The 10,522-nt window shown below is 33.7% G+C and overlaps 1 protein-coding gene across 2 annotated transcripts; it reads right to left on the bottom strand.

The window, feature by feature from the left end:
* Nucleotides 1-639: 639 nt before the first annotated feature.
* Nucleotides 640-9,619, bottom strand: LOC126774020 (INO80 complex subunit E). 2 transcript variants are annotated; one of them, XM_050495312.1, is made up of 6 exons: nt 9,432-9,619; nt 9,138-9,363; nt 7,819-8,003; nt 6,960-7,089; nt 6,515-6,711; nt 640-833 (listed from the first exon to the last, which is right to left on the bottom strand). In XM_050495312.1, the coding sequence occupies exons 2-6, from the start codon at nt 9,342-9,344 to the stop codon at nt 779-781; spliced, it is 774 nt and encodes a 257-aa protein (XP_050351269.1). In that variant the 5' UTR covers nt 9,345-9,363; nt 9,432-9,619; the 3' UTR covers nt 640-778. The 2 variants fall into 2 exon arrangements, with proteins under 2 accessions (XP_050351269.1, XP_050351268.1); XM_050495311.1 differs by having other exon boundaries at nt 9,138-9,347; nt 9,432-9,618.
* Nucleotides 9,620-10,522: the final 903 nt, after the last annotated feature.

Here is a 10,522-nt window from a genome sequence, read left to right as displayed (position 1 = left end):
ACTTTAGATTACTGTTTTAAATAAATATTATCTATTATTTACATTAAATATATGTACACTTTGAGCTAACTTTTAAACAGGCCTCTGGACACTAATGGATTAAACGAAGTGTTATAACTTTAAGAAATTGTTTGTGCACTATTACTCAAAGGTTACGTAAAAATTAGACGTATATTCGCCCTATTTGTTCGCAATTTCTACTAGGGCTTCGTCTCAAAACATTGTTTCCTTGACATGAAGAAATGGGGATTTAGGGATTATTTCCCCGCCCAGAGAATCAGTTTCAGTCATTGAGGTCTTTTGACATTATCACGAGTAAATCACCGGGACTCGATAAGAATAAAAAAGGGAGGCCCTTTTTATTACATCATTAAACTTTTTTTATGCGAAAACATTATCGAAAATTGTCGAAGATTTTTAGAGGGTAAGGCATGCAACCAGTTACTCTTTTAATAAAGCTATAAACCGGGCCCGGTTATATTATTAATTAAATTGCTTAAGAGTAGGTACATGTCCAAACATTTGGAAAATATTAGTTGTTGACAGTGAGTAAATTTTGTCGGCCATACAAAAATGTACTATAAGTGCAATCGGTTTGTGAACATTATGCCTATGAGATATCATGTATAAAAAGTCAACTTACACTCGTAATGTTTTTTATTAAAAAATATATTTGCCTATAACTACACATAAAGACAAAGATTTGTCTTAAGAAAATTTCTTGTCTTAAGTCTATTTTATACTGGATATTCTTCACCGAAGTGATGGACAGATACTGTTAATCAAACCATTCTTCAACATTGGGAGAATTTTCCAGGACGTCGTTGGATTCACTGAAAAAATAACGTATTATATGTTTATATATATATTTATTTTAACTGAATTAAAAACTTAATTTCTAAGTATTTAAATTAATGAAAGCTTATTTGAAAATCCAGCTAAATAGGATAAAAAAGCCAAAATATATTAATTATGTCATATTCTCAAATATGTAACTAAGTAACAAATATTCACAACACATTCAACCTTTCGTATTTATGATATTAGTGCGATTATTATTATTCTAGTAATTAAAGATATATGGATATACTGAATTATTGTAATGCGTCCTTATATAATATATTAGGTGTAGTATTTCGATTTGCTAGTACAACGATATCTTTGGAATGACTTACACGTGAACATGCTACGTATAGTTGCCAATGGCTAAAGCAGCAGCAACAAAAAAAAATACAACCCTTCATATCTTATTAAACTATAGATAAGGATAAAACGAATGCAAACTTTATTAAAGCCTAACTAAGGGATAGGTAACCTTGAAAGTAAAATGCAATAATCTATAAAATTTAAAACAAAATATTAGGTACTTGAGAAGTTAACAGTGATTCTCAACCATTGTGCCGCGGCACTTTTGTTTGTGCCGCGAAATTCTAAACGTGTGCCGACAAATTTTAGACATAATTATGTAAATATTATTAAATAATATGATTTAACAAGAAAAATCCTTTTAACAGGAATAGATATTTAAATCCATAAAATTTTATTGGGTTCGTAATATATTTTACGCAGTGTGTATAGGTAAGTAAATAATTTTTAAACTTATATTTTTCTTTGTGTGCCGCCAATATCATTAATAAAATCGTTAAAAGTGTGCCGCAACAAAAAAAGGTTTATAATCACTGAGTTAAGGCTACAAAATTACAACAAAGTTAATAATTGCAAGCTAAAGCCACAAAGTATTAAATATTATTAATTTAATAATTAAATTTAAATAATCAAAACAATCAGACGGAACGACAGAACAACAACGCAAATTTGACCGAAACGCGAATGCTAATATGTATGGCAGAAGTCACTCTCCTCCGGAAAATTTGGACACCACGATTCAGAAATTGATGTATTTAGCACACCGCTATCAATGGACTAATGGCCACAACATATATTATAACGACAAAAATAATTACGATTTTATAACTTTTGATAGACTCAACCGATTTTGATGAAATTAAATTTAAATGGAACCTCGAAATACATCTTATAATAATTCAATTATTATTATTTAAATTTGTAATGTTAGCCGTTTTAAAGATTAGCCCGGACAAACAGAGAGACAAAATTAAAAAAAATGATTGTTTTCATTTTGGTATCTCGCAAATCTATCGCAAATAAATCGCAGACAGGCACTTCATTTTTTTTTATTTGTATAGAAGATTATACAACCAAAGGCAGATAGAGCGCAGTGGAACATTATAGTGGTGTGTCCTAAGCAAATAAAAATTCAAATTGGCCAATCCTTAACTTTTGAGTTTAAAATAAAAAACAAAAATGTATTAAGAATTGTTCGTCATACATACATATTACTAAAGAAAATAGATTGCAACTTATAAAAAACTAGTAGAAACTCCACAAAATAGAGGATTGTTCCGCGGTCGAAAATTATCTTTGGCAAAGTTGACTATGGATTCATATAAAAATTTCTTTTACTTGATGCGATATAAGACAAGCTAAAAAGATAGAACACTGGTCGAATGTTGATTTCACAGAGGAAAAAACATGGACTGACAACACTGCTGCTTCCACTTCCGCAGTGCCAATGGAGAAATGTGACTCATTACTTGCCATGCGAGAACAGATATAGGATTTATAGTAATAACCAGACCGACAGAACTATCACCGTGACAATGGCGAAAATGTGGATGAGTCACTACTATAGCATATATTCTTCAGAATTCCTCCATACCATTGTTAGTACAATGCCATTGGTCTGATCTGGGCACAAGTCATGGAAACGCTGCTAGAAAACAACGTAACTCCTTTATTAATAGTCCTTACATCACAAGGAAAATGCTAGATCTATTAAAAAAGTTCATGTTAATATGACAACTGAAAACAGGGCGAGTGTCGTCGAAGGAACAAAAAAATGATATTGGAATTGTAATATTACGTTTGATAATTTGATTACGATGGATGGACGATGTGATGGTTCCATTTCAATGTTTAACCTAAATTTATTATCTTATTGATAAACTGCTAAGAAAAAAAAATTATAAATATAACTAATCTGGGAAATATGCCACATGGACCAAATTAACTTTTCATGTTCACATTATTGGCAACTGTTAGCACAAATTGGGGAAATATCCTTTAATAATAAAATTATAATATAATATTTTATTTAATAATCCCTACTTGTTGGGCCTGACTATGAGCAATGTGAGTAACCGCAAACATGCCATGCCACATTGTAAACAGCAATAATTTCAATTAATTTACTATGTGATCATCCACAACAAGTTTCTTACAGAAAATTGTTATGATAATTGGCATCCACGATTTTTTTTTAGGCTTCCCGATGCTACGGGCTACTATGTTTATGCAAATTAAGTAGAAATTCATGAACATCTCAAAATATTAATTAATAAATTACCTAGTGAAATATTGCTTACAAGGACCCGCATTTGTGGGACTAAGAGAGGCGGACATTTAGGAGATACTGTGTTCTATAAATATTTGCTAACTATATATAAACAAATATTTGATCCATTCTCTTTTATAAAATCAAAATTTATAATCAAACAAAGTATTATGCTTTTCGTATAGCTAGTGGTGACGGCGAGGAATATCATCACCCCATTTCATCCCGTGGGGGGCGTAGAAGTCGACCCGAGGGAATATACACCAGAGAACGGGCAACAGCGTCTCTCTGAGTACTATGACCAATTTACTGCGATCGCCAACCCGTCTGCCAAGCGTGGCGATTATGGCACATCCCCCAATGATTGTTAGAACGAAACCACGGCCCCTAGTCCCCAGCAGCCGTGCTATTTCTAGACTTGGTAACAGCTGTGGTAACGGCGGGGCAGAGGGTGCTTAGAATCCAATCCAAATCCGGCAGATTTCGTGTTACCAACACCGACGACCTCTGGCCCTGGCAACATATAACACGCGTACACTGCGGACCGACGAGAATATTATCAAACTGGGAGAAGAACTGAACAGGTTACACTGGAATATCGTGAGATTATCCGCAGTCCGAAGACGGGGAGGATCCGATAATTCTGAAATCCGGTAACCTTCATTACTTCCGGGAGGGTGATCAACTGTCCCAAGGTGGTGTCGGATTCATAGTCCACAAGTCTCTCGTTAACAATGTTGTGAAAAGAGCGAGAGCGTGTCGACTAGGGTGGCGTACCTTATACTCAAAATCATCGGTATTCTTTGTAGGTCATACAGACATACGCGCCGACCTCGACACACTCCGACGATGAAGTTAAGGTTATATATGAGGATTTATCTAGAGCTATACATACCTATAAGACTTATTTAACTGTTGTAATGGGGGACTTTAACGCGAAGCTGGGCGAACGATTCGGTGATGACTTAAAGGTGGGACCACAGGGAATTGGAGACCGCAACCCTCGGGGCCGACTTTATGGAGAACGAGGAACTCTTTATGATGAACTCCTTTTTCAAGAGGTCAGGTCATCAAAACGAAAATCAAAACTTATCCAACTGCAAAGAGGCGTAACACGTGGAAGATGTTTTCAAGCTTCTGGACTGGAATGGAGTTGGCATTAATATCAACGGCGAGTATATCACTCATCTTTGATTTGCCGACGACATTGTGATTATGGCTGTGATCTTTGAAGACCTCGGCACTATGATCTCAGCAGGGTCTCCCAAGAAGGGGGTCTAACAATGAACATTGACAAGACGAAAATCATGTCGAACATCCATGTTGCACCCTCTCAACTCAAGGTCTCAAGGCTCTCAAGTCAAGGTTGAGAATTCTGCACTCGAAGTTGTAGACTATGTTCACCTAGGTCAGATCCTCTAACTAGGTAGGTTCAACTTCGAAAAAGAGATCAATCGTCGAATCCAACTCGGCTGGGCAGCGTTCGGAAAGCTACACGATATCTTTTCATTCCAAATAACGCAGTGTCTCAAGTCGAAAGTCTTCGACCAATTTGTGTTTCCAGTGATGGCTTACGGATCAGAGACGTGGTTGCTCATTATGGGCCTGGTAAAAAGGTTCAAGGTCACTAGCACACAGAGCAATGGAGAGGGCTATGCTTGGTGTTTCTCTGCGAGATTGAATTAGCAGAAATGATGCAATCCGCGGGCGAACCAAAGTAACCGACATAGCCCGAAGAATTGCAAAATTAAAAATTAAAGTGCCAGTGGGTAGGGCACATAGCTCGCAGCACTGACGACCGCTGGGGCAGAAAGGTTCTCGAGTGGCGACCACGAAACGGAAGACGCAGCGTGGGTAGGCCCCCTACAAAGTGGACCGACGACATAAAAAAATCGCGGGAAGCCGTTGGATACGGGCAGCGCAAGACCGGCCTACATGGCAATCCTTGGGAGAGGCATTTGTCCAGCAATGGATGTCTTTCGGCTGAAATGATGATGAGTATACTTTTCTGGCGGACAAATGAATAAATAAATAATTGTATAATTTTTTAGGTATCAAAGAAGAATGCGTAATATAGTATACAGTGCAGTAACAGCTTGTTAACGTCCCACTGCTGGGCTAAGGCCTCCTCTCCCATTTGAGGAGAAGGTTTGGAGATTATTCCACCATGCTGCTCCAATACGGATTGATAGAATACACATGTGGCAGAATTTCAATGAAATTAGACACATGCAGGTTTCCTCACGATGTTTTCCTTCACCGTCAAGCACGAGGTGAATTATAAACACAAATTAAGCACATAAGCATTCAGTGGTGCTTGCCCGGGTTTGAACCCACGATCATCGGTTAAGATTCACGCGTTCTCACCACAAGGCATATAGGTATAATAAATGTGAATCTGACAAATTAAATTTGTAATTATATCTCTAAATAATTCAACTTCTATATTGATATAAATATAAGATTTAATGAATAAAATACTAAAATTCTTAATACTTATAGAATAAGTATATACCTATAATAAAAATTAACATTCAATAAACAATAAACCGGTAATATAAAATTATAAACAGAAAACCATTATTGTATTAAATTACTAAATTTTTTTTATATTAAAAATTTCAATTTCATTACCCTGACAGTCCTACAACTAGCGAACGCATTTCTAGTGCTATACAATACACACATTGCGAAATGCGGACCTCACACTATTTGTTTCACGCAGTACTACTTTTGTTGTATAATTTAAGATTGTGTAACTAAAATTCAGTAACAGCCTGTTAATGTCCCACAGCTGGGCTAAGGCCTCCTCTCCCTTTTGAGGAGAAGGTTTGGAGCTTATTCCACCACGCTGCTCCAATGCGGGTTGGTAGAATACACATGTGGCAGAATTTCAATGAAATTTACTAAAATTCACACATATTTAATAAAACGTATTTGCAAGCAAATTCGTATGTAATAAAACTCGGCAGTTTTATATTGATATTTTATTTTAGATTATCTAACTTTGACGCATTCTAGGGATCACCTTTGCATACCTTATAAGAAGTTTATTGCATAGATGGCAAAAAGTAAATTTCAAAAACGAAAAACATTTACCTGTCCAGTGAAGGGTCATTGCTAAACATCTCTGTAGGTACTGTTGGAGGTGCCCGCTCAGGTAAAAGTTCGAGGTAAGATTGACGCGATTGCAGATGACGCTCTACCTCTTCGGGAGTCATGTGGCCGTCGCTGGCCGAAAGGCTGAATCCTAGCGCTGGCGATGCTTTCGCCATTATAGCAGCACTAGATTGATGCTGTTAAAAAAAACAAAATCTTGAAGTTTTCAATTAATATATTAAGACGAATGTCCCCATTTATAATGGCCACAATATGAATAGTTACGTGATTTTTAATAATACATACAGACATACTTTCATTATTTTGATTTAGTTTATGTAACCAAATTAATTATAAAACAATTTTAGTAACTTTATTGATATTAATTATTCAGAATAAAAATTGTTGTTAGTTTTATGTATGTGCATATCATGTTTTGTCTTACAGGATTATTAGGATTTGGTGTTTTTTTAGGGACAACAGCTCTTTTCCTTTTCATAGTATTATTGAGACCTTTATTGAGCGAAGACGGTGTGGACAAAGCTTGTTGAACGGCACCCGAGTCCATCTTTTTTCTGAAAAAAAAAAATCTTGCTTTATCAACAGAACATATTTTGTGTAATGCCTGTAGCTAAGTTACAGATCCATACACAAATATGTCTTTATCTCATTTCAATAATTAATAAAACTTTCGTTTATATTTTTTTATAAATTAAAGATGTATTTTTTGTTCAAATTATTAATGACTAATTTCCGTCCAGGATTCACACAGTTAGATTAAGGGTTTACATACGACGGACCGGCCACTACCCATACATTGGAGGCGTGACCCGCGTGGAACGCGGAGAGGCGGATCCTGGTATGCGACGTCGAACAGACCTGAATAATCGTGTCGGCGATGCGCTGTAGGTAATCGGCGTGGAGGGCCGTACTGTGAGATCGTCATGTTCCTGAAGGAGACGGCAGAGGGGGAACAGGAAAGGCTCTACATACGAATATATCGTAATAAATATAATTCAAGTGGTTCACGCGGCGTACGCCAGTAAAGCTTCCAGTCGATATGTTTTTTTTCCGATATTTTCAACAATCATCTTCATATTTCAGACTATTGACACAAAACCTTAAGGAATTATACACTTAAACCTTCCTTATGAATCACCCCGCCATAGATGAAAACGGTATGAAAATCCGTAAGGTACTTTTTGATATGTTTGTCACATTTGGTACATTTATCACGCTCAGATAGATAAGGCGCGGCGGGGACTTTATTTAATAATAATTATATAATGATGCTTTCATTTTACCTTTTCAAGGCCTCGGCATTATTATAAGTAGCATCATCTGAGGATTCTGTGTCTTCACTGTCCGAAGTCGTACTCTCATGCTTCTCGTACTGTAAAAGTCTATCTAAAAGAAAACTACGATCACGAGAAACTTTTAATAATCTCTTCTGACTACATCTCAAGGCATCTTGGAAACATTCATTTTCCTGCAAATATTACAAAATTATTTTGGTTTAATATGTATTTTATTGAATACATACAAAAAAAAAACTATATTAATAATTCTTTACTGCTTGTCAATTTTTATTACTAGAAAAATAGTGAAAAGACCACTAGAATTTTACTTAAGTTTGATGTTGAACCTTTATTTGTTTGTTTTAAAAAAGTAGATAAGCAAATGACTTAAGTAATCTTCTTTGCACATAGACTGGCACTGTAAAAAATGTAAATTATATCATGTGCCTTTAATTAGACTGACTCAATCTCTCTTTAACAGAACATAACAATACAAATTACAATAAAATGTGTAAATATAATGTGTGGTGTGTGACTACATGAAACAGACCTGCTACTAGTCCATTTTGTTTCATTTTTTGACATCTGCCATAGAACATAAATTTCAGATTACTTAAAAGTTACATTTAAAATGTCTAATAAAAAAATTAGTAGACTGCCTCATTTTATTAATGACTATACATAATAATACAGTGTATTTATTAGTTTTTATTTTTATTCATTTATATAATTATCATATAGCATAAATATAGTAATATTCTATGGCGCTCGAGTATAAATTAACCTAGCATGCATCAAATAAATATGTAAATTAGACAATCCTAAATACTTATATTTTGAAGAAAAGCCAATGGTTTTACATTATGAGTTTTGTACATCAAAAATCAAATTGTTTTGATGGGGTTAATCAAAGTGTTTTGATGGGACACTCACTAGTTATATCTATCAAAAAGTAAATAGCCAAATGGATGGAGTATGTTACAATTATGTGTATATATGTTGATATGCTAAGAACTATTTTATTATTTATTCATATTACATTACTTTATGCAAAATGAGAGTCTAATACAGATGAGTTTTTTTATATAATACAAATAAATCTGTATATATAAATATATATTGTTTAATGATTGAAATACAATAATTAAAAGATTTATTTCAAAAAACTTAGCTTAATTTGAGTATTAGCAATCTAAGACTTCACATGGCAATCAAATCATATATTTTCACAAAATTAACAACAAGAAATACGATAAGCCTTCTATGTGCATAGTCGGCTAGTACAGTGTGGTACACCATTACAGGCATTTACAACAACTACTTACATATATAAGATACTTGAGTTTCTTCTTCAGTGTTAAATACTGCGCTTTGTAATTAGGTTCTGGTTCGGGATCACTGCTGCTGTCACTAGAGTAGTCTTTCCGAGAATCGCGACTATGAGGAGGATCGACACTTATACTATTACTTGCACTGGCCGCTTCATTAGCTTGCATATTCGCTATAGAGCGACAGTACCACCCATCGAGCATCTTCTACAAAATTCAAGAACTATATAACATAAACAAAAATAAAGCAAATTTTTATTGTAAAATTTGAATATATCTATCAATAAATACCTTGGGATAATTTTCGGAAGCCAGGGTGTCTGTTATTTAATTAACGGATATAAAAATAACACAACTTTGCCTTTTTTTTCAAGCAATTGTACTATTATCTTCAGTAATTGTGAAAATACATATAAAATAATTTGAAATAAAACAAAAACAAGGGCCAATGCGCATCCTTTTCAACTTTGACATAATTTAGACAGTAGGTACCTACTATTGCTGTCAACTGTCATTTGTTATTACGTCACAAATTATTATACCACCACATTTATACAAAAAACAACTAATGTTTGATCTATGATATATCACAGGAAAATCATAAGTACTGACTAAAGCTGTTATAATTAATTACTAGATATTTTAGATAGATTACCCGAAGAATATTGTTTGTATCAGATTTTATATTACATGTTTATTACTGTTAAGTTATGGATAGATTAAGTTGCTCTGAGCCTCATCAATAAAAGTATTGTTATTTTATTTTGCCAATTTAAATTATACTTTACATAACAATTTAAATTGGTAATAACATTAATTATATTTTTTTTACAATTTTTCATAATATATACGTGTGGAAAAGCGTTAAGCTGTTCTTTATCAGAGCAAATTTTTCTTTATTCGTTTATGCAATCATTAAAAACTAATATAAAAATTAAATTAAAGTTATTAATTTCTCCATTAACTAAACTCGTATATTAAAAAAAGAATTAAATTTATTGTTATTCCTCTTTGACATTATACACAGATATGATTATTTTTATTTTTAATTTAAAACATTTTATAACATAATAATTATGAATACATCCATTTTAAGGGAAGTCATTGATTTTATTGCTTCACTTGCAAACACTAGATGTCGCTTCAAGAAGAAATTATTTAAAAATATTTTTAAACTGGTCGCTGACTATTTTAGAAGATGTTAAATTAATGCGTATAATATATACATTTATATAAGTACCGTGTAAAAAAATTTGATCACAAAATTGTTATAAATAATTTAAAATAATATTACTTGATAAGACATTGTAATCCAATAAGATTCCGTTGGTAGGCAAAACAGGAAAGTCAATACGCCTCGTATTATTCACTTCTTTAGTCGC

The sequence above is a fragment of the Nymphalis io genome, chromosome 15, assembly GCF_905147045.1.
Source record: "Nymphalis io chromosome 15, ilAglIoxx1.1, whole genome shotgun sequence".
Classification (NCBI taxonomy): Eukaryota; Metazoa; Arthropoda; class Insecta; order Lepidoptera; family Nymphalidae; genus Nymphalis; species Nymphalis io.
The sequence above is the reverse complement of the archived record's forward strand: the minus strand, read 5'-3'. Positions and strand labels throughout refer to the sequence as shown.